We start from the raw sequence: 24,960 nt of genomic DNA, 5'->3' as shown, positions 1-24,960 counted from the left end.
TAAATAAATAACTAAATAAATAAGTCATGGTGTTCAAAACTTTATTTTTTTACCCGCTTGAATTTATTGAAAATTGGTCAGTGAGTGAATAAGGACCGTAAATGTGCGCTTCTATAAATACAATTCAATGATAACCTACGATTAACCGGTCAGTTGACACCAACTTCTTGTAGAAGTAACACGTATATACAGATTTCATTAAAAAATATTTTATTTTATCAACAAGGAAAACGCTATAATTGCAACTAAGCTAAGTGTAAGATAAACGTTTTATTATAATTGTTTCAATTGTGGTACAATTAAAAGATAAAAGTAAATTAGTGGGAAAATAATAATTATAAAAACAAAACAAGTTATGTGAAGACCAAGTATCGTGTATGAGGAAAATAAGTAAGTATTTTGTTATTGGCGGACGGCCGAGTGGCGCAGTGGGCAGCGACCCTGCTTTCTGAGTCCAAGGTCGTGGGTTAGATTCCCACAACTGGAAAATGTTTGTGCGATGATCATGAATGCTTTTCAGTGCTGGGTGATTATTTGTATATGTAAGTAATGATGTGTATTATATTCATAAAAAAAATATTCATCAGCTATCTTAGTACCCATAACACAAGCTACGCTTACTTTGGGGCTGGATGGCGATGTGTGTATTGTCATAGTATATTTATTTTATTTATTTATTTATTAGCAGACCAACGCGACTTCGGCCGCGTATAAATCAACCTTAAAAGATAGACATATGCTGTCGCGAACTTTTTTTTAGAACTTTTTAAGGGGAAAAACTTTGTCATACATCATTTTATCGGAACTTTAACCGATTACGCAGCGGAAGCTTTCAAAACGACAAAAAACCCCGATTTTGGTACATTATTCATTGGTGCTATGCTCCTATGTGTCTTAGCGTGACTATATATAACCCATAGCCCAGCCTTCCCCGCTAAATGGGCTATCCAACGCTATAAGAATTTTTCAAATCGGACCAGTAGTTCCTGAGATCATCGCGTTCAAGTAAACTATCAAAAAAACAAACTTCTTCTTTATATACTCGTATAGTATAACGTATACTAGGAATTAGAATAAAGGATCGAGTGAGCACAAGAAAAATAAGACATAACAGTTGGGCTACTAAAATGGAAATGGGCTGGTCACGTTTGTAGAACGGATGACTAAATGTGGGCTGAACGACTAACGAAAAAAGGTCGTCAAAAGAAAAGGTGGAGAGATGTTTTTGCGCTGAAAATTGGCACAGACTGGATCCCTAAGTGTAGGGATCGGTACTTTTGGAAAAACTTGGGGGAGGCCTACGCTGATGAGGCGACTTCCACCTTAAATTAGACCTTAGAGTTATACATTAAAAGACATAACAAAATTAACTTTTTTTTTTTTTTTTTATACTACGTCAATACACATATCGCCACCTAGCCCCAAAGTAAGCGTAGCTTATGTTATGGGTACTAAGACGACTGATGAATATTTTTGTGAATAATATACATAAATACTTTAGAATATAAATATAAACACCCACTGAAAAACATTCATGCTCATCACACAAACATTATCCAGTTGTGGGAATCGAAACCACGGCCTTGGACTCAGAAAGCAGGGTCGCTGCAAACTGCGTCAAATAACTTTATATATTTTTTATCAAATAAATTCCAATTTGTAATAATGATTAGTAAACATTTTATAAAAGAAAAATGTAATAATTGATAGTAGAATAAAGGCTTTTTATTTTTATTTTATTTATTTTATAGTACGAATTTTGAAACCTCAGCGGCGTAATAGTGCTGTGGTCTTAGTCGGAGGTCCGGGTGCGATTCCCGTGGAGGGAAAATCGAACTTCTGAAATTACTGTGTGGTGGCAGGCTGCGACCCTATGATTACAAATTGTTTTATAAAACATCATAAACAAATAATGCTGCCCGCGGCAACATCAATTTAACCATTTTTTGTTTTGTTTCAGGAACAAATAAAGATAAAACAATAAAATGGGAGACACCACCATGTTCAGGTTTGTATTTATATCACCCACTAGCTTATGCTCGCGACTTGATCCGGTGTTTTCCCAAATCCCGCGGAAACTGTAAATATTCCCCGTGATTTTGATGAGATGTGCGGTGATACCGGTGGTGGGTAGGAGCACGACTTCTCTTTCGGGGGGCCGAGTTCGAATCCCAGCACGCACCTCGTACTTTTCTAAGTTAAGTGCGTTCTAAGTAATTCAAATGTCATTTGCTTCAACGGCGAAGGAAAACATCGTGAGGAACCAGCATGCCTAAAAATTCTACATAATTTATTAATTATTTATTTAGCAACGCACCCCGCGAAGATATTACAGTTGCCCAATTCGTCCCCCCGGGGCTATTAAAAGAATGTAGGAACGAGTAATAATTACAATAAATTAAATTAAATCATAAAAATAAGCTATATAACATTAAGAATTAAAAATAAAATAAAACAAAAATAACACTAACCAAAAATTCAAATTCAAAATAAAAATAAAAATAAAACATTCAAACATATCCCTACTAATATTATAAATGTGAACGTAAGTTTGTTTGTTACTCTTTCACGCAATAACTACTGAACCGATCGTCATGAAACTTTGTACACATATTCTTGGAAGTGTTAGAAGTAATATAGGATACTTTTTATCCCGAACTTAAGCTCGCTTCCTTTGGGAGAGGGGTTAAAAGTGTTTGACGATTTTACACCATAACTCCGACAAATTATAACCGATTTAAATAATTATTTTAAACTACACTTACAACTAAATTGAATGCCACATCAAAAAACAAAATCAAACGCAGACGAAGTCGCGGGCAACAGCTGGTAATTAATATCTCAGATTAATAAATAAATAAATAAAAATAAAAATAAAAAAGCCATTTATTCTACTACCAATAAATAAAGAAATACATATTACATTCATTCACATAATTAAACTACATAACATAATTAAATTTATACATATTTTAACAAATTAAATATTTTATTTCATTACATTTATTTAATAGCTAGTCTTCAATTCTTAACCTAGGCTAGGCTAGGCTTCGTGCTGAGGTGGAACCCTATTTGTCCACATGCTTTTTGTAAGATATTTTTTTGTATTATAATTGTAAGCGATTTTGTGGGCAAATAAATAAATTTGATTTCATTTCATTCATTTCATTTCATTTCATTTCATTATTTGTTTTGTTGTGTTGTGGTAGAAGTCGCCTCTCTGGCGTAGGCCTCCCCCAGCTCTCTCCATTCCCTTCTTTCCTTAGCGTTTCTCATCCACAAAGGTCCACATATAATATCTCAGATTACCGACTCTCTAATAACATTTTAATTTGCTTTTGGAGCTGAAGCGGTGGGGTGTGAAATATGTCCAGTTCCGGATTACTGTGAGTTAGGTCATTGAGCAAGCGTAGCGCAATAGTCAGTGGGGCGTGAGTCAATTTAGTTCTTCAGCATGGTAAAGCAAACAAATGACAACGACGCGGACTGGCATAGCCATCCGGTACATGCAAACCTATCGAGTATCGACCCTAACATAAAGGAGTCACTTGTTTTGCCCTGGACTAGATTGATCACGTACGTAGCAGATGGTCTCAAATCTTTATTGCTCACACACATTTTATACAAAGTAAATACATACAGAAGAAACTTAGAATATAAAATAGAGCGTGCAAAGGCGGTTTAACACTAAAGCGATCTCTTCCAGACAACCTTTGACATTAGGAAAAAATCACTGGTGTGTGGAGTCCACCAATCCGGACTGGGCAAGCGTGGTGGACAGCCTTAACCCCTTCTCATTGTGGGAGGGGTCTCCGTGCCATGTAGTGGGCTGGCAATGGGTTGATATGACGAATGTGTGCTTTATTCATGTCTAACATAACTTCTGTGTATCATCAAAAGATTTCTCAGGCCACGCCAAATGATGAATTTTACACTAAAGCAATTTTTATGAGAATGTCTGAATTCAAATTCAAATTCTTTATTTGGAAAAAATATGGTGGGTACTAAACACTTATATATGACTAACTTTAGCCCGCGGCTTCGCTCACGTTAAGTTCAATGTTTGATTTGGTATATCTAGACAGTTTTAAAAAAATGACTTGCTGCTAATAGAAAAATATGAACGTAAATTACTTCAAAAATCAGAAACTATCAGATAATTTTTTAACCTTTATTTGATTTCTTTAGGGGTGCAATTTTCAAACTTTTTGAAACACGTATTTCTTTATTTTTAATCGAAAACCTAAAATCAAAGTTTCATGGGTGTAACTTTAAAAATAAATTCATAAATGAAGGATTTTATACAATCTTTCATCCCCCATTTTACCCTTTTAGGGTTGGAATTTTAGAAAATCCTTTCTTAGCAGATGCCTACGTTGTAATAACTGTCTGTGTGCAAAATTTCAGCCCGATCCGACAAGTGGTTAGAGCTGTGCGTTGATAGATCAGTCAGTCAGTCACCTTTGCGTTTTATATATATAGATCATCTATTATATTTTAAAGAAAAAATATAATAATAATAATAATAATAAATAATCCTTTATTGCCATACACTATTGTTAATACAAGATTAATAACTAAAAGATTATCAATTAATATTAACAATATGGCAAATGGCCGCAAACTCAGCCTTATGCTGTGCATTAGCAACAATGCTCAGCGCTGATTTTCAGTCTGCACCAGTATCAGACTGAGCAAACAACCGCGACGCCCGTTGCGTTATTAATATAACTAGAGTAAATTTAAGAAAGAAATTTAAATAAAAAAAAATCCAAATAAACTGTAAAAGAGAGCAAATAAAACTAAAACTACAGACTTAAATTAAACAAATAGGTAAATAATAGTAATTAAAGAAAATAAAATAAAATTGTAGAAAAAACAAAAAATAAATACATAATTATTCCAAACAGTACTCATTTTGCATAGACAAATCTCGCTGCTTCAATTTGTAAGCTAAGACATAAATTTTTTAGCTTGTGTTTAAATACTATTTCGCCAAGAATATTATCACATGTACGGAACGGAGGAGGAAGATCATTCCAGATCTTGGCCGCAGCGAATCGAAATATACTACGATATATACTACGTTACTTCGTTATACCTACTTATTTTTTTATATGTTAAAATCGGTCTAAAAGTTCGGGTGCAATTAAACAAACAAACAATAAAATCTTTTGTCTTTATAATATTAGTATTTCGCATTTTACGAGAAATTCTATGGACAGTTATACACCTCAACACAAAAGCCTGTTTGGCTAAAGACCTAAGAGCCAAATTGACCCGACACTTCACCGAAGGGGATACCTTCAGCCTTTACGAGATTAGTATGGCTCTTAAGAACAGCAAGGCATGCTGTGAGAAATAAATAAATAAATATACTACGACAACGCATACAGCGCCATCTATCCCCAAAGTAAGTGTAGCTTGTGTTATAGGTACTAAGATGACTGATGAATATTTTTACGAATAACTAGCGTTCCCAGCCCGCTTTACCGGGCTAGATTGTGCTTTATTTTATTTAAACAATAAACTTACATCATTAAATTTTTAATTTAAGTCTCATAATATATTAAATCATTTATTTCTCTCCGTATTCATTCTCTTATATTCTCTTCTCGAGCGATCGATCGGAGCACTCCTATTTTTTGAACTCTGTCAAACTGTCAAAATACAGCTTTTATTTACTATGATGATATTGTTGGGTGTACATGGGTGTAGATAATGATCTTCAGGATTACTTGCCAGGTCAATCCGGAGATTCCATGAAAGTTTCATTGAAATCGGTCCAGCCGTTTCGGAGCCTATACGGAACATACCCACACACTTTCTCTTTTATTTATATAAGATAGATAGATAGATATACATAAATACTTATAATATACAGATAAACACCCAGACACTGAAAAACATTCATGCTCATCACACAAACACTTTCCAGTAGTGGGAATCGAACGCACGGACAGCTTATCGCCTCGATTGTTAACTGCCACGCGTCATCATCATCATGTCAACCAATCGACGTCCACTGCTGGACAAAGGTCTTTTGTAGGGAGTTCCACAATACACGGTCCTGGGCCGCTTGCCTCCAGCGGCTCCCAGCGACTCGCCTGATGTCATCTGTCCAACTCTTTGGGGGCCGATCTCCGCTGCGTTTACCGGTGCGGGGTCGCCATTCCAGCACCTTAAGACCCCAACGTCCATCGGTTCTCCGAGCTATGTGCCCTGGGCATTGCCACTTCAGCTTCGCGACTCGCTATGTCGGTAACTCTAGTTCTTCTACTTATTGCAAAATATACTATTAGTTTTAAAGTGAACATCCTTTTTCCAGGTTGGCAGCATTGCTGGTGGTGTTAAGTGCGTGCGCTCTCAGCGATGACTCAAACATAACTCAACAATTTGACAGCATCTACTTAGAAAGCGACAGTGAGTTCGAAACAATTTTAACTTGTTTTGGCGCGTTAGGGATAAATGATGAGAGTGAATTTTTACGACGCGCGCGCACACCGTCACATAAAAACGACACCCTGAAGTTAGCTATAGTCAACATTTGAGTTTGACTTTAAAAAGGTTTGACAGTGTACACTTTCAGTTGTCAATGCCTGCGGGCTCATTCCGCAAATTTCAATGTTGAGTGAATCTTGGTTGTGCAATAATGAGATAACTAGATAATGCGTTATAGTAAAACGTTGAATGTATTAAATACCTTTTTCCTATTGTTAGTGTCGTTTTTTCTACAAACGAAGAATAAGGCGAAAGATAAAATTTTTAAAAAGATTTTTATCTTGTTACGCCAAAGAAGTATACGTAACTTCTAACGCGTGTACATAAGTACATACCATCCCAACTTTCGGACGTCGTCTTTGTCAGTTTATCCAGATGCGGTGACAACTCTAGGACCTCTCGACTCCAACGTCCATCGGTCCTCCGATAAACGTGACCAGACTGCCACTTTAACGTGCTAGCCCTAAAAGGCCCTTTTGTTCTTTGGCTAATCACTCAAAGAAATACCAAGCAAAGTAAAGCAAAAATATCTTTATTCAGGTAGGCCCATAGGTGGCACTTTTAATATGTACATAAGAAATACACGAGATGATGACGAGATGATGGCGATAACCACATTCGTAAACTTGAAACTAAATCTACGAGGGTACCAAACGTGTCCGAGTCTAAGAAGAAGCCCACAACAAACTTAGCCGGGTGTTTTTTTTTACCACCATCTCACAATGTCATTTAAAATTATTAGAAGAGCAACCTGGTTAGAGCAATAATTTACACCCAAGCTTTTTTATCGATTATGTAGTCCTTTATACTATAATAGGACTTTTCTATAAGCTTACGTTTAATACAAACTTTGAACTTTTTACACGTTTTATATTAGCTTCACTTGTATGTTTGTTTGTAACCGACTTCTTTGGGCGCGATTTTGACCCACTTTAAACGGTCAGATTTCTTTCAAACTGTGTAGACATATCGAGGACCGATGACAATACACTAATCTGAAAAGATTATTCCAATTTTCACTATAAAAAATAAGATTTTTTACTAATTACTACAGCGCCATCTAGACCCAAATGTAAAAACCTATGGCGTTCGCGTACCTAACAAATTCCACAGAAAACATTAAGCTACGAGATGGTAGAGGGCGTTAGCTATTACTTTTTAATGGCCTGTTTTAAATAATAATTAGAACTTGCATTTCGAGAGACGGGCACACTGAATAAAAAAAAAAATATTTTATCTCTTTAATGGTGGATGGGTTACCGATTAATTTTGCTCTAATAAAAATAATAGATCAAGAAAAACTAAAAAAAATCGCTATTATGAATAAACTAAAAGAAGGAAATTAGTTTAGTTTTTTATACCAAGCGTGTTTTTTAGTTTGTTTGAACTATTTAATTATTAAGAGACATCTCCAAGATGTCAATGGGTAGTTTATTGTAGAATTGTATGCAATTCCCTTTAAACGAATTATGAATTTTATGTAACCTAGTATATTGCACTGTAAGTTTATTCTTACTTCTATTGTTTAAATTATTTTCATGTAGACCATATCACAGGCACTTATGAAGCGTTCATTAACATGTTAACACTTATGTTAGTGATGGTGATAACTGCTTACGTTAGCTTAAACTAAAGCTACGAGGGTTCCAAACGCCCCTGGTCTAAGCAAAGCTCACAACAAACTAACCCAGGTTTTTTTTGTTATCACCATCTCACAGTAAATTGCGGCACTAACCCGTTCCTTCATTTTTCCTAATGTCTAAGGTTGTCTGGAAGAGATCGCTTTAGTGAGAAACCGCCTTTGCACGCTCTATTTTCTATTCTAAGTTTCTTCTGTATACTTATGTGTTTACTTTGTATAAAATAAAATAAATAAATAAATATACTACGACAACACACAAACCGCCACCCAGCCCCAAAGTAAGCGTAGCTTGTGTTATGGGTACTAAGATGACTGATGAATATTTTTATGAATTATATATACATAAATTCTTAGAAAATACATATAAACACCCAGACACTGAGAAACACTTATGCTCATCACACAAACATATTTTCCAGTTGTGGGAATCGAACCCACGGCCTTGGACTCAGAAAGCAGGGTCGCTGCCCACTGCGCCAGTCGGCCGTCAAATGTGTGTGTGCAATAAAGATTTCAAACAAACAAATAAACAGTCGAGTTAATATTTAGCCATGAAAGCTCTCTCCATAGCACGCTGAGAGCTACTTGAGGTTCGCAGATCAGCCATTCTGGCAGTGTCAACGTTTCGTAACCGCAATTCATGTTTTCGCACCGATCAAAAACTTTTGTCTTCAGGCATCAGTGCGGGCGGGGACAAGACTACGCAGCGTTGGCTGTTTTTTTTTTTTAATAATAATTTACGGACCCAGCGGATGGCCCCCCAGCAGGGCTAGCACGGGCGGGGATAAAAATTATATCCCCCGATTATATCCCTTGCCAAGGGGATATAATTATGCTATATACAAATCTTTGGTGCAATAGTAATGATTCATTCCAACACTCACTCCTAACCTTTTATGTCGTTCACATTCTCATTTTTTTACAAATGTTCCACTAGATTTAGTGTGTGTGTGTGTGTGTGTGTGTGTGTGTGTGTGTGTGTGTGTGTGTGTGTGTGTGTGTGTGTGTGTGTGTATAATATAGATACGTACTACAGGATGGCTAGGGTACATAAAAGTAATACCGTATTTTTATATCACACAAACCAATGAAGTTTCCACAACTTAGTTATACATATACTCGTACTATTACATTAACCACAATTTTCAAAATTCAAAATTCATTTATTTCAAGTAGACCTAATATAAGCACTTTTGAAAAAAGGTACAAATACACTTTAAAAAAAATTTAAAGCAAATGGCGACCTTATCACTTAAATCACTTTAAGTGATAAGGTCGCCATTTGCTTTTTGCGTCTCTGCCAGGTAACGGGAGAGACGGGAAATCGCAATTACAATAAACAATACATAAATTTGACACTTAAGTACATACTACTAATAACTAATATAATAAATTATTAAAAGAGATAAATAAAATAAGATGTTAATATATATATAATATATATATATATAATATATACAATAATAAATATTTATATATATTTACTAGTGATACATAAGTACACATATACGAACAACAAAATTATAATGACAAATAGTGATGCCCACGGCTACACAAGTAGAATTTATATATTAAAATTTTTTTTTTTTTTTAGGCAACAAAGTGACAAACTCAAGTTTGGAGTGCGAGGGCGTGGAGAACAGTGTACCCGACTGCTCAGATTGCTATTCCTGCGAGGATCCAAAAGTGGTCGAGCACATAAATCGGGGCCGCAATATCACAGAGCTAAAGTATTACTTTTTCTATAAAACCGCTCTAACCTACACTCTAACCTCACAATGTAAACCAAATAAACACGCACGAAACGTTTTTTATTCACGTTTCTGATACGTGCCGCTAAGATGTGGGACGCCCTCCCTGAAATAAGCTTCTTCTAGGCAAGCGTGCTCCAACCTAGACCTCATCATTGCTTTCTAACGGGCACGATTGTCGTCAAGCGCTGGCCTATCGTTAATAAAAAAAAAAAAAAATTGCAAAAATAATTATTACTAGCGGACCCGCGCGACTTCGTCCGCGAATGAGTCGACTTAAAAATAGAGTCGTACGTCCAATATAAATGATTCTGAGGTTCCAATATAAATGAATCCTAGCTAGTATACTAAATTTCATGAAAATCGTTGGAGCCGATTCAGAGATTCCAATTATACATATATGTATATATTTATCCATAAAACACGAATAAAATGACATTTTCTAAAAATCCTAGCTAGATCGATTTATCGCCCCCGAAACCCCCTGTATAATAAATTTAATGAAAATCGTTGGAGCCGATTCCGAGATTCCAATTATATATATACAAGAATAGCTCAGCTTTGCTGCTCAGCTCAAGAAACAAAAAGTCGATATAAACAGTCGACTAACTAGAAACGGCCATAAATTAGTGATATCTGCATATCGTCTGAGAAAAGTACGGAAATCCTTTGTGGGGATGGGTATACAATTATTATAATATATAATAACATGTAGTTTTGTTTGCAATATTTTTATTTAGGTACTAGCTTTTGCCCGCGGCTTCGCTCACGTTAAGGTAAATTTTTGATTTGGTAAATTTAACTGCAAAGGTTTAAAAAAATGTCTTGCCGCTAATAGAAAAATATTAGCGTGAATTATTTAAAAAAATCAGAAACTTTCATGTAAATTTTCATCCCCTATTTGAAGCTTTGTAGTTGGAATTCAAAAAAAAAAGTAAAACATGTATTTCTTTATTTTTAATCGAAAACCTAAAATCAAAGTTTCATGGACGTAACTTGAAAAATAAATTGATAGATGAAGGATTTTATAAAAACTTTCATCCCCCATTTAACCGTCTTAGGGTTGGAATTTACAAAAATCCTTTCTTAGCAGATACCTACGTTGTAATAACTGTCTGTGTGCAAAATTTCAGCCCGATCCGACAAGTGGTTAGAGCTGTGCGTTGATAGATCAGTCAGTCAGTCACCTTTTATTTATATATATATATATAGAGATAAATCTTTTTTTGCCGCACCAATCAGCTTCTTACAAAACACTATTAAAAAACACTATTAAAAATAGAAAAAAAATCCACCCTCCGCTTGCGGGGCTTTCGAATGCCCAAGCAACCGGCGGTCAGGCTCCAGATTGAGGAACCTCCTCACAATACGCGCCGTTTCAAGGACTACTGCCTTCTGAATCCGACCCTTGATCCAACAACCAAGCGAAAGCTTCTTAAGATGTTGGTCGAAGCTTTTTAACAAATATATTATTGACCTTTTCAGGCTGAACGACCTAAACTGCGAAAACAGCAAAACCATATGCTGCGTGTCACAGAGTCAATATGATTTTCGGTATGCAATGATGACGTAAGATTAACATAACCTATTATTAAGGGCTAGCTTCTGCTTCTTTTGTTATCAATTTTTTATTCTACGACGGTAACTATTTGAGAGATCGGTATAGAAAGTACATGTCCTCCTTTGCCATAGCATAGTCAAAGTCAAAGTCAAAGTCAAAAATATCTTTATTCAAGTAGGCCCACAGGTGGCACTTTTGATGCGTACATAAGAACCACACGGTAGTGAGATGATGGCGATAACCACATTCGTAAACTTAAAACTAAAGCTACGAGGGTTCCAAACGCGTCCTGGTCTAAGAAGAAGCCCACAACAAACTTAGCCGGGTGTTTTATCATGTCATAGGTGAAATGCACACCAAATTTCGAAGCTGTCTGCCCGCGGCTTAGCTCGTAAACAATTTTCAATTTTCCCTCGGGGACTGCTCAAGGAATCGGGATCAAAATTTGCCTATGTTCTTTTCCATGTCATAGGCTACACGCATGACGCATGCAAATTTTCATCCAAATCCGTTCAGCCGTTTTTGCGTGATTGCGCAACAAACATCCACACTTTCACATTTATAATATTAGTAGGATTACATGTATAATAAAAAAGCTCGAGTTTGAATTGCTCTAACTTCATAGCTAAATAATAATTCGACTGTGAGATGGTGATAACAAAAAACACGCGGCTTAATTTGTTGTGGGCTTGCACAGGCAGGGGACCAAAATTATATCCCCCGATTATATCCCCTGACAGGGGATATAATTAACGTTAAAGCACGGAAACATGGAATAGGAGAAGTTTACCCCCGTTTATATTATTACACATATATTATTTGGATATTATTTCCATTTGTTCGCTAATGCTCTGAGAGTTAATTAATCTGTGGGAGAAGTTAAATTTGTATCCTTTTCCCAGGGAGATACTTGTCTCCCATGCTAGCCGTGAAGGGGGCGTTTGGAACCCTCCTAGCTTATGAACCGTTCATACATACATATAATGTTAGGTGATGGTGATAACTACATCAATAACTTAAAACTAAAGCTACAAGGGTTCCAAATGCGCCCAGGTCTAAGAAGAGCAAAAAAAACATAGCCGGGTTTTTTTTTGCTATCACCATCTCACCAATACATCCATTGGTTGATAATGATTGTATGTAGTGTATATGTTGTATGTGTTGTACAGTCGACTTACAAGAAATGGTCATAAATTAGTGACATCTGCATATCGTCTGCGAAAGGTGCAGAAGTCATTTGTGGGATTGAGTATACGCTTTTATAATATGATTCCTAAGGAAATTTTGGACCTACAAATGCATGTTTAAAGAATGTGTTAAAACACATTTATTACAGCAAGGTATTACAGCAAGGCAATTGATGAATTTCTTAATGACAAGGTTGCTTGGAAGCATCCGGCTCCGCTTTCATCTCTCACAAGATAGAAAAATGAATGTTAAAATGTAAAATGTAAATTTTTGATGTTGGAAAAGAGCAACCGCTGAGTTTCTTGCAGGCTTCTTCTCGGTTGAATCTGCCTCCCGAACCGGTGGTAGAGTCACTACAAACAGACAGACTTGACGTTTCAAAAGTGCTTATATTAGGCCTACTTGAAATAAATGAATTTTGAATTTTGAATTGGGTTTGTGGTTTAAAGGGAGAAGATGACCATGGACCCACCAAGGTGCGGCAAGTCCAACCCGGAGGGCTACCCACGGGCGCTGAGGCCTAAACTCCGCTCCGTGCTGCTAGGAGAGTATCCTTGGAGGGCGAGGATATACCAGTAAGGCTGTACTTTTTATCATACATTAATTTTAACAGTAATTTTGCATAGAAGCAGGCTTTACTTTGCGGAAATTTATTTATTTATTTTATTATTTATTACATAAAGTTTCCAAAATAAAATAAAAAAATACTTATTGCTAGCATCAGAAAACCACGCAGGTTTGTAATATATGCTAACAGAGAATTAAATCTAGGTACGTTAACTACAGAACATTATTGCCAGTTTACCATGTTGTGTATAAAAATGATCACAAGTTACTTAAAAAGAAGGACTTCAGTTTTTTCTTAATATTACGAGGATTAATATTGTCTCGTACATCAGTGGGTGATTAATTAATAAGGCGTGGAACTCGGTAAACGTTCGTGCGCTCGCCATACCTATTGAACGCGCCTGAAGTGCATAACCGGCCTCGACTGACGGCCCAAATCCATAATATATTATGAAAATTAAGCTTAATTTGCTATACTCCGCGAACAGCAGGAGAATCTGTATGGTGTAATTTATAATTTCGTCAAACCAAACAGATCGGCAATATACCCAATGAATATACCTCGGCAATATACCCGTTTCTGATACGTGCCGCTAAGATGTGGAACGCCCTCCCGGCAACTGTGTTTCATGCCATGTATAATTTGAGCACCTTCAAGGCTAGAGTGAATTGGCTTTTTCTAGGCAAGCGTGCTCCAACCTAGACCTCATCATTGCTTTCTAACAGGCATGATTGTCGTCAAACGCTGGCCTATCGTTAATAAAAAAAAAAAAAAGAATAATTGTAAAGTGAACCGGTTTCGGAGCGAAACGTGCGTAGAGGGTACATTGCCGAGGATCTGTTTGGTGTGGAGTATACGGATTGAAGTAATTATAAATTACACCATCGGATTTTCCTGCTGTCTGTTTTATAACAGTAATGTTATTGAATGGGTAAATAATTAAACTCAATAACTATGAAGTCATATTTGCTCATCACAGAAACAGTTTTCAATTGTGGGAATCAAACCCACGGCCTGGACTCGCTACAGTACGAAAGCAGGGTCGTCCAAAAGAAAAAATGAACGGGATATTTCTGGGGTTTTTTATATTTTTTAATTATTTTTGTCTTCGTTTCCAGTTTCCAAGACCCAAATACGCCCCTCTGCGCTGCCACGTTTATCAACCGAGAGGGTAGGACATTGATGACTGCGGCATCTTGTGTTGCTGGCCTGAACCCCAACTCGCTCAGGGTCCTCTTCGAAGAGGATCCGAACAATTACGATCCCATAAATGTCCTAAAGGTTGATGTGCACGAGTTTTATGATAGAGGTAATGATCGGCGATAGTTTAGTGGAAGCGGTTGTAGCTTAATAGAAGCGGTAATGGCCTAGTGGAAATTGTGATAGCCTAGTGGAAGCGGTGAAAGCCTTATCCAAATGTTGATAGTCTAGTGGAAGCGATGGTAATCATGTGGAAGCGATGATAGCTATGTGGAAGCGGTGATAGCAGATTGGAAATTGTGATAGTCTACTCAAAGTGGTAATAGCCTAACAGAAGCGGTGATAGCCTAGTAGAAATGGTGATAGCCTAGTGGTGATAGCTTAGTGGAAGCGTCGGAAGCCTAGTGAAAATGGTGATAGCTTAGTGGAAGCGTCGGAAGCCTAGTAAAAATGGTGATAGCTTAGTCGAAGCGTCGGTAGCCTAGTGGAAGCGGTGAAAGCCTAATCGAAATGGTGATAGTCTAGTGGAAGTGATGATAGCCTAGTGGAAGCGGTGATAGCCAAGTGGAATCGGTTATACTCGTAGCTTAGTAGAAGTTGTGATAGCTTAGTTGAAGCGGTTATAGCTTAGTGGAAACGGTTATAGCTTAATAGAAGCGGTGATAACCTACTACAATAGGTGATAGTCTAGTAGAAGCGGTGATAGCCATGTGGAAGCGGAGATAGTCTAGTAGAAGCGGTGATAGCCATGTGGAAGCATAGCCTTAGAACAAGAAATGCGGGCGAGGAAATCGATCGAGCGATCGGATTTTTTGTTATAAGGCTTCTGGTAGGCGATGACGCAGTCTAAGTCGGAAGCGGGCTTAGCTGTTCGATTTTAGTGTTGAGAGATAATGTTTCAGACATCAACGTGAACAACATAGCTCTGCTCAGCTTAGAGTCTGTGCCCGATTGGGTTCGCCCTGCGTGCCTGCCCATACGACGTGTGCTCCACGGCACCGCCTGTGTTGCCGTGTCAAGTGAAGATTATTTTGTAAGCATATTATTTTGTTTTTTTAGTGTAAATACGATGCTTCAGACAGACAAGCATGCTCCACAGATTTGAACCTGCGACTCTCTGGCAAGCGCGGCCTGAGCGCTTTCTCCAATTAAGCTACGGCTCTCCTACCGTCGATGCCGAAATTAGTATACGCCTTTCACATCAGTCTTATAGCGACTGTAGCGTCATCTAGTAGAAAACGTTGCAGTTTCGATCTACTTTTTCATAGGTCCATATTACAATGAGACACCTTTGAAACAAGAGATGACACATTGCTTTTTTATAATTTTATATAACTTTTATAACTTGTTTTTACCTACACTTGGAGGAATTATCAATTTTATAAATAATGCATATAAAATATTTGCATGCAAATAAAATATTTTGTATGCATTTAGAATTTATAAAATTAATAAAACCGTAGTTTTTTAAACGCAGTATCTTAGGAGGTATGGATGGTTTCAGATCAACCAGGTAGTACCGCTGCAGAGGAAATGCGATGAAAACAACAAGCCACTGGACGGGTCGCTGATGTGTGCGGCCTCGTACAAGGGGGACTACGCCCCCCAGTTCGGGGGAGGGATGTTCTGCTTAGACGAGGTACGGCCAGACACGTTTCGGAACTTTTAATATCAAAGTCAAAATCAAATATTTCCTTATTCAAATAGACACATAGATGGCACTTTTTTTTTTTAATTTTTTATTTTACTACAAGTTAGCCCTTGACTGCAATCTCACCTGGTAGTAAGTGATGATGCAGTCGAAGATGGTAGCGGACTTACCTGTTAGGGAGTACGGTAGTTGTACACTAAATCGCTTAGCGGCACGTCTTTTTGGGTAGGTTGGTTACTAGTCACGACCAGACCAGACCAGAGAAAATACCGAAATAATAAAATCCCAAATCGCGCCTCCCAGGATTCGAACCTGGGACCTTCTACTTAAATTCACACCGCACACCGTTGCACCAGGGAGGACGCCATTGATGCGTGATTCCATTCAAAATGTGTACATAGCAGTGAGTAGTGATGGCGATAACTACATTCGTAAACTTAAAACTAAAGCTACGAGGGTTCCAAACGCGCCCTGGTCTAAGAAGAAGCCCGCAACAAACTGAGTCGGGTTTTCTTTTTGTTATCACCATCTCACATTGTCCATTTGAAAATTTTTAAGAACCTGCTTAGAGCAATAATTCACATCCAAGCTCTTTTGTCGTTTATATAATCCTTTATACTATAATTGAACTTTTCTATAATACAAACTTTGAACATCATCAATCCTGAATCCATTACCCAACGCGTACCCCTAACAGGTTAGCCCCTTACAATCTTAGACTGCATCATCACTTATCAGCTGGTGAGAATGCAGTCAAGGGCTAACTTGTAGTGGAATTAAAACTAATTAATTAGTTCATTCATACGTTCATTCTTTAAACGAATTCATAGATTCGTTCAATATTATTTTCCAGCAATCGAAACACGAAGTGTACACGTTATACGGCGTCTACCTGTACAGTGTCCGGGGCGGGATGGCGGCCATCAACACCAACGTCAACCACTTCGCGGAATGGATAGCAAAAAAGACGACAGAGCACCGCCGCATGCACAGGAACTATCAATAAAACATGTACATGTACGAATAGAATAGAGAAACTTTATTGCAACACAACACAATAGGAAAAACACAAGGAAAACAACGCGAATACGAATACGCAAGTTATGATATTATAATCTTAAGTGGGATCTACACTCGCGGCCGTTCACGAGTGCAGATGTTGTTCACGCCTTCGCGTTCGCGCCTTTCCCGATCAGCGTCGGTTTTTTGATCCGCGACAAAGGGTATGCGGCGCGCGAGCGTGAACTCATCTACACTCGCATTTTCCCGCAGTAGCTGACAGGACACCGTAAGGAGTGGTTGTGCCGATACGATACTCTTCTTAAACCGATACCCTGGCAGTCTTAACACAAATACCATAGAAATTAGAATAAAGTTAATGATGCCTGGACACGCATAACAGCACAACGTCGTTGTATATATCACAATTTTAACTTTTATTTGTTAATTGTTAATACTTCCATAATTTTATTTCCACTATAATACCAATTTTACATACTAAATAAATTACTATAACTACTCGTAGGAGCGTAAATATTGAAGTTATACTTCTTTTGGCGCTTTAGAAGAAAATGTTAAGAGTAAATTCTTACGTTGCGCGCGCACACCGTCACAAAAAAACACCCTGAAGTTAGTTATAAGGTTTGACAAATAGAATATAAAAATTTTCATTTGTTTTGACTTCTTATCATCACATCAACCCAATACCGGCCCACTACAAGGCACGGGTCTACTCCTTCAATGAGAAGGGTTTAGTCCGTAGTCCACCACGCTGGCCCAGTGCGATTTGGTGGACTCCACATACCTTTAAGAACATTATGGACAACTCTAAGGCATACCGGTTTCATCACGATGTTTTCCTTCACCGTTGAAGCAAGTGATGTTTAAATTGCTTAAAACGCACAATTGTTTTTTTTTTATATATTAATAGCGGACAAACTAGCAATTGGGTCACCTGATGTTAAGTGATCACCGCCGCCCATAAACATCTGCAGCACCAGAGGAGCCACCGTTGCGTTGCCGGCTTTTAAGGGATTTGTTTATCCGCCCCTTGAATAACCCTAGATTGTATTGTTGAGAAACACATCAGATGGGAGATTGTTCCATAATAACTACTTAACTGAGAAAAGCATTACTTGCACATAATATATTGTGTGAGGAAAGTTACTGCGTGCCGAAGTCTTAACCACTCAGCTGAGCTACCAATGCTTCGGACGAAGCATTGGTAGCTCAGCGTCCGTTGCTTATTTCTATAAAAATGGCGGTCGCGATGTGACGGACTAACAGTCAGATTAACGTCGAACCGAGCCGAGGTCCGAGTCCTCGCAGGAGGCACCCTCGGGTCGACGTCTCCCACTCTCCCCCCCCCGATGTCGTCGAGCCCTGGGGCTCTTCTCATGGCGAGCTTTCGCGCTCGCCCCACTCCCCCGGTGACGCCGTAGCTATAACCACCCTCAGGTGGTTATCGCAAGTGTCCTTCCGAAAAAGCAAAAAAAGTGACGGACTTTTGACCACAAGGGTTTCTCATTATGTATGGAGACTGAATAAAAAAACAATTCATTGATGGTTATTTATTATAAACATTTAATGCCAATAAGCATATTACAGTCAAGGTCACTAGACATATTCTAACATGCTGTCAAAGCTCATTATCTTGAGCAATAAAGACGACATTTGGTGATTTATTCTCACACATTTAACTATGTATCGTAGTATATATTATTTAATTTTTTTTTTGTTTATAATTATTATTATTTTATGTATGTAATCTGGATATGTATTAGTGTTTAAATATTCTTAAGTATGTATGTAATAATAATACACCCAGCGAATCGGTTTCTCTTGGTTTTCCTAAACCTAAGGTTGCCTGGAAGATATCGCTACTAAGCGATAAGCCTTTTGTATCCTACTTTTAAATTTCATGTTGTGTCAATTTTTTTTTGTGTCGTACAAATAAAGTATATAAATAAATAAATATCACAAACTTTTATTAGTTCATAGTTACTACTCCTAGGAACGTAAATATTGAAGTTATACTTCTTTTGGCGCGTTAGGGAAAAATGTTAGAATTAAATTTTTACGCAAAACCTTTATACACCATGCGCTACATTGGCAGTGTACACTTTCAATTGTCAAAGTCTGCGGGCTCATTCCGGTTGTTTAATTGATTCAATTGTACATAACTAAAATTTTAATGTTGAGTGAAGCTTGGCTGTCCGATCTACCTTATTTTTATTGTTATTATCGTTTTTTTCTACAAACGATTTCTGCAAAAGTTTTTTATCTTGTTATGCCAAAGAAGTATAACTTCTAACGCGTGTACATAAGTACATATACGTTTTTTTAACGTTATATTATTTGTTTGCTAAAAAATATACTTTTGTTATGAAAACTAAACTTAAAGTAATACTGTTAGTAGATAAATAACATAAAACCAAAGAAGTATAACTTCTAACGCGTGTAGATAAGTTCACACACGTTTTTATTTTTTATTTTTAACGTTGTATCAACGTTTAATTGTTTAAGAAAACATATAATTCGTAATTAAAAGTAAACTTGAAGTAATACTGTTAGTACATAAATAATATCAAAAATGGTACAGCCAAGATCTTTTTTTTCATAATTTACATCAAAAATCATTCGTTTCTATATTATCATATCAACCCATTACCGGCCCACTACAGGGCACGGGTCTCCTCCCACAATGAGAAGGGGTTAAGGCCGTAGTCCACCACGCTAGCCCAGTGCGGATTGGTGGACTCCACATACTTTTTACATTATGTGAACATTATGTAGAACTCTCAGGCATGCACTCCTCACGATGTTTTCCTTCACCGTCGAAGCAAGTGATATTTTTAATCGCTTATCGACGTCAGAATGATTGCATAATTTTGAAAAGTTAGAGGTGCGTGCTAGGATTCGAATTTGGCCCCTCGAAAGTGAAGTCGAGCTCCTACCCACAGCACTATTACCGCTTCCGTTTTTATATAAAACTAACTAAAATATCTGTTTTGCCACTTCTAGGCTAGTAAGCAAGTTAAAAAATCACGCTCCTAAAAATATGAGCGACGACTCATTCGAATCGGACTGCCATCTAGAAAAATGTATCGTACGCAGTGGCGTGCACTTCATACCCTTTTAAATTGATATATAACTCTTTCCGAGGTCCGAGCATTCATCTTTGGAAGTTGTATATATAGTCCATTAAGGATTTTAATCAACATTTCTTAAATATAGTTCATATTCTTCAATACAATCAATTTTTGTAAACACTTCGCTAGCGCGATGCAGGATTTTTGTGGCGCCATCTAGTTCGGTAATGTGGAGACCATAAGGTGGGCCATAAGTTTGGTTTTGATTATAAAAATTTAATAAAAAAAAATGGGTGGACTACAGCTCGCTGGGGTGATTTCCAGGCCAAACTTTCGATACGATCCAAGGCACGTACGGCTCGACCCGGGTATATACCCCGGGCTCGTTCGCTACCCCACACTTCCTGCCGAAAGATATCACCCCTACCACCGAGTACATGCAGTAGACATCCGGGTGCCTAACTACCACTGGACCGCCACTGTCACCCTGAAAGAGATAAGTTCGTTTTTTAATTTTTATCAGTACTTTTACCTACTTAGTAGAATTATCAATTAAATAAATTTAAAATGCATATAAAAATTTCGGAACCGACAGGATTTGAATCTGCGGCTCTCTTACTCGCGGCCTGAGCGCTTTAACCAATTAAGCTACGGCTCTCTTACTCGCGGCCTGAGTGCTTTAACCAATTAAGCTACGGCTCTCCGAAATCGGGGGGCGCGGCAGTGCCCCCGCCGAGCGCGAAGCAAACACTGCCGTACCATCCTTTACTGGAATCATTTCGCCGCATTTTCAGGCCTCTATTTGAGAAACTCTGGGTAACACCAGAGGGTAGATAATTTTCGTCATCCAATAAGCTATAATAACATACTTAAAATCCAAAATTTCAAGTCTGTAGGTCACTTAGTTCCGAAGCTAAGCGAAAGCTAAGTTTCGCATTTGTGACACTCATTTTCATCAAAATAGAACTAGTACTTCCCATAAACTGAGAGAGCCGAAATTTGGTACAGAGTTAGGGTAACTTTAAAAATTAGGATAATCGAAGATCTGGAGTACCTGGTGACCCTGATTAGAAAACCCAACCAAACTATTAGAGATCGACATACAGAATGTTTTTGGTGGGACTAGTATATTTCATTTTTCTTTATTTATTGAGAGTACTAACAACATGCATATTACACGTTTTTTTTAAATATACACACACACAAAAATATGGACTGTTATGCACGTCAATTACAAGTGCACATAGCATTGACAAAGCGGCGTGTAAAAAATTAACTCACCGATAAGTGTTTGTTGGTGAGTTTTATTTTTTCTATTTTTTTTTCTAACTAGTACATTGCATTTTCGATTAACTTGTTCAAAATTCCATATAACAATGAGACATGTATGAAATAATCGATGACACATTGCATAATAATTTTATAATTTGTATTACTGTTCTTCACTACAGCGCTCTTCTGTAGCAATCTCACGCCATTTATGCGATGTATCGATGTGTGTGTGTGTGTGTTTGTGTGTTTGCGTGTGTGGCTATAAGAAGAATATAATACTATGACAAATTTCAAATTCAAGATGGCCGCCACTACAAAAAGGCAACTTTTCTCTACTCTTAAAGTCCTGGAGGTACAAAGGATGTACAATACCAGGACAAAATACGTCTACGAGATGGTTCTCGTACTCCTTGAACTTTCCCCCGAAGGAAAAGAAATATACAACCTCGAGAAGGTATGCCACTTGTCTGGCCTTACCATCGAGAAGCCCCACAACAGAGGCAAGGTCGGCCAGTGCCACCGATGCCAACTGTACGGCCATTCCGCAAGGAATTGTTTCGCCCGCCCTAGGTGCGTCAAGTGCCTGGGCGATCACGGCACCGCCGATTGCTCCCGACGGGACCCGACCGTCGACGAACCACCGAGCTGTGTACTCTGCTACACCCAAGGGCACCCCGCGAATTATCGCGGATGCCCAAAGGCGCCGCAGTTTACACGGCGCAGGGGTGCGCCGCCGGCTCGGAGACCCGCAGCCCAGCCCGCCCAACGCTTCGTCCCAGCGCCGGTACCCGCTACCAGCGCATGGGCCAAGCCCCTCAACGGAGAGCCTAGCACCTCCGCCCCCGCCCCCGCACCGGTACCGGTGGCCCCTCAGGCCACCGCACCGGCAGCGGCCCACCCGGCCTCAGCGCCCTCGCCCATACACCTATCTCCGGATATGGACCCCCTGGACTTCATCCAGTACCTCGTGTCTGCGGTAGACATGAACGAGGCAAACGTTTTCTTTGCTAAGGCAAAGGTCTCCCTCAACAAGGCTATGCGTGAACACTCTAGCCTCCTAACAACCATCGGGACTATCCAAAAGGCAATCCAGTAATGGGTAGTACATATAAAGGTAGGGTAAAACCACACTCCCTGGCAGTCAGCTTCTTTAATGTAAACGGCATTATCGATCAAATGCATCAAATCCGTGAATTTATATGTGCACAACAAATCGATATCTTCCTAGTGCAAGAGACCTTCTTAAAACCTAGTAGAAGCGATCCCAAAGTTGGAAATTATAACCTAATTAGAAATGATCGGACCACCAACCGGTTGGGTGGTACCGCGATCTATTACAGAAGGGCTCTTCACTGCACTCCTCTCGATCCTCCACAGCTTACCAACATGGAAGCCTCCGTATGTCAGGTGGGTATGACCGGCCATCCGTCGATCATACTAGCATCCGTTTATCTCTCACCGAACAAAACCTTTTTAGAGAGCGACTTACTCGCTCTCCTCTCCTTAGGTGACTCTGTCATTTTGGCTGGCGACTTCAACGCTAAGCACACCGACTGGTCCCGCTCCACTAACGCGCACGGACGATTACTTAACATACTTGTCAGACGACCCGACCTCAACTTTATCGTAGTTGCCCCAGACTCGCCGACTCGCTTCCCGATGTCGGATAGTTCGATCGACCGACCGGACATACTCGACATAGCGCTCCTCAAGAATATCACCCTTCAGGTGAACTCTGTGGAAGTGCTATCCGAGCTATATTCGGATCACAGACCTGTCAAACTACAGCTAGGCCCCGTAGGCCCCGCGATCCTCCCGACCCGTAAAGTCATCGACTTCAAGAAGCTCTCCGGACTACTCGAAGCGAAGGACTCTGTGCACCTCTCTAAAATTCCTGACGTCGTAGAGACATTAGAGCAAGCCCAGGCAGCCTCACTGCACCTGACCAACCACGTTTGTGAAGCTACGAGCGAATGCTCCCGCGAGATGCCGTGCGGATTTTACCGTATGGTACTCACGGAGGACGCGCGAGAGCTTATCACAAACAAGAATAGGGCCCATAGGGAGCATGACAAATATCCGACACGACAGAATCGGTTAGAACTCTGGAGAGCCCAGAGGAAGGTAGTGTCTATCATTACCGCACTCCGACACGGACAATGGGACAGGTTCTTGGGGGAGCTCTCGCCATCGCGTAGTGCGTTCTACAAACTGGCGAAGGCTCTCAAAATGACCCGCGCTCCCGCCCTCCCCCCGTTAGCACGGCCCGACCTTCCGCCCGCCTTTGAAGATATCGATAAGGCTGAATGCATGGCTGACGGCCTCGAATCCCAATGCTCTCCGAGCACTGTATCCATTGATAGGCCCCACGTCTTGCGAGTTGAAAGCGAACTCGCAACAATCCTCTCGACCCCTCCCGATGGTGAACCTCTCGCCCCGACGACCTGCGATGAAGTTCATACTATTATCAAGGGTTTCCACTCTAAGAAAGCCCCAGGCCCAGACGGCATTACCAATAAAACCCTAAGTTACTCCCAGGACAAATTATCAACCTACTAGTGGTAATTTTTAATGTATTCTTGGCAAATTGCTACTTCCCCAACCAGTGGAAGGAAGCAATAGTCATAGGTATCCACAAGTCGGGCAAACCCCGCGACCTTCCCTCCAGTTATCGCCCTATAAGCCTCCTCAACACCTTAGCAAAGGTGTATGAGAGGGTAATATTACACAGACTGAAGGCAGTCGTAGAGGAGAAAAACCTCCTTAACGACGAGCAATTCGGCTTTCGAGCCAAGCACTCTTGCGTCCACCAAGCGCACCGCCTCACGGAGCACATACTGGCAGGATTCAATCGATACAGACACATGGGCCCCACTGGGGCCGTGTTCTTAGACATTGCCAAGGCCTTCGATAGGGTCTGGCACGCCGGCTTGTTGTACAAGCTGCACCATCTGGGCGTGCCAGCTAGTCTCGTTCGTTTGCTGCGAGCGTTTCTCACCGATCGCACATTTCGCTATCGTCTCGACGGTACGCTCTCTTCCCCTAGACCTATACGAGCGGGAGTCCCTCAGGGCTCCGCGCTCTCCCCACTTCTATACGCGCTCTTCACGAGCGACATTCCCCGCGACCTACCGGCGACGGTCAAACTGGCCCAATTCGCCGACGATACCGCTCTCTTTGCGACCGATCCCAAAAAGAGCAACATTGCCAGTCGACTCCAAAAGGCGCTCCACCTGCTGGGCAAGTGGTTCCGCCTCTGGAGGATCGAGGTTAACCCCGAGAAGAGCGCAGCGGTGCTCTTCACGGGCAAACCGAGAGGCCGCTTCACGGTAAACCCCGCAGAGGTCACCCTCTACGGGCGTCCCATACCCTGGCAAGACAAGGCCAAATACCTGGGAGTAACGTTCGATCATAGAATGAGCTTCACCGCACACATTCGCAAGGCCCGCAACAAGGCTGCGTATGTGATGGGTCGTCTCTATCCGATGATTTGCCGCAAAAGCAAATTATCCCTCCGTCACAAGGTAACCTTGTA

The 24,960-nt window shown here is 39.7% G+C and overlaps 2 protein-coding genes across 4 annotated transcripts in view; one reads left to right on the top strand and one right to left on the bottom strand.

The window, feature by feature from the left end:
• Positions 1–158: 158 nt before the first annotated feature.
• On the top strand, positions 159–17,779 carry LOC120635346. Of its 2 annotated transcripts, none has more exons than XM_039906329.1 (10): positions 159–256; positions 1,961–2,008; positions 6,329–6,423; positions 9,738–9,873; positions 11,380–11,448; positions 13,093–13,218; positions 14,330–14,520; positions 15,314–15,444; positions 15,916–16,050; positions 16,916–17,779. In XM_039906329.1, the coding sequence occupies exons 2-10, from the start codon at positions 1,986–1,988 to the stop codon at positions 17,066–17,068; spliced, it is 1,059 nt and encodes a 352-aa protein (XP_039762263.1). In that variant the 5' UTR covers positions 159–256; positions 1,961–1,985; the 3' UTR covers positions 17,069–17,779. The 2 variants fall into 2 exon arrangements, with proteins under 2 accessions (XP_039762263.1, XP_039762262.1); XM_039906328.1 differs by having other exon boundaries at positions 159–390.
• A 2,088-nt stretch (positions 17,780–19,867) lies between these two features.
• Positions 19,868–24,960, bottom strand: part of LOC120635339 (serine protease snake-like) — a 41,934-nt gene continuing 36,841 nt past the window's right edge. For both annotated transcript variants that reach the window (XM_039906317.1, XM_039906318.1), the window contains exon 11: positions 19,868–20,640. In XM_039906317.1, the coding sequence (XP_039762251.1) occupies positions 20,452–20,640 (189 nt within the window). In that variant the 3' untranslated portion in view covers positions 19,868–20,451. The remainder of the gene's footprint in view (positions 20,641–24,960) is intronic.

The sequence above is a fragment of the Pararge aegeria genome, chromosome 26, assembly GCF_905163445.1.
Source record: "Pararge aegeria chromosome 26, ilParAegt1.1, whole genome shotgun sequence".
NCBI classification, from domain to species: Eukaryota; Metazoa; Arthropoda; class Insecta; order Lepidoptera; family Nymphalidae; genus Pararge; species Pararge aegeria.
This window is presented reverse-complemented; position numbering and strand designations above follow the sequence as displayed.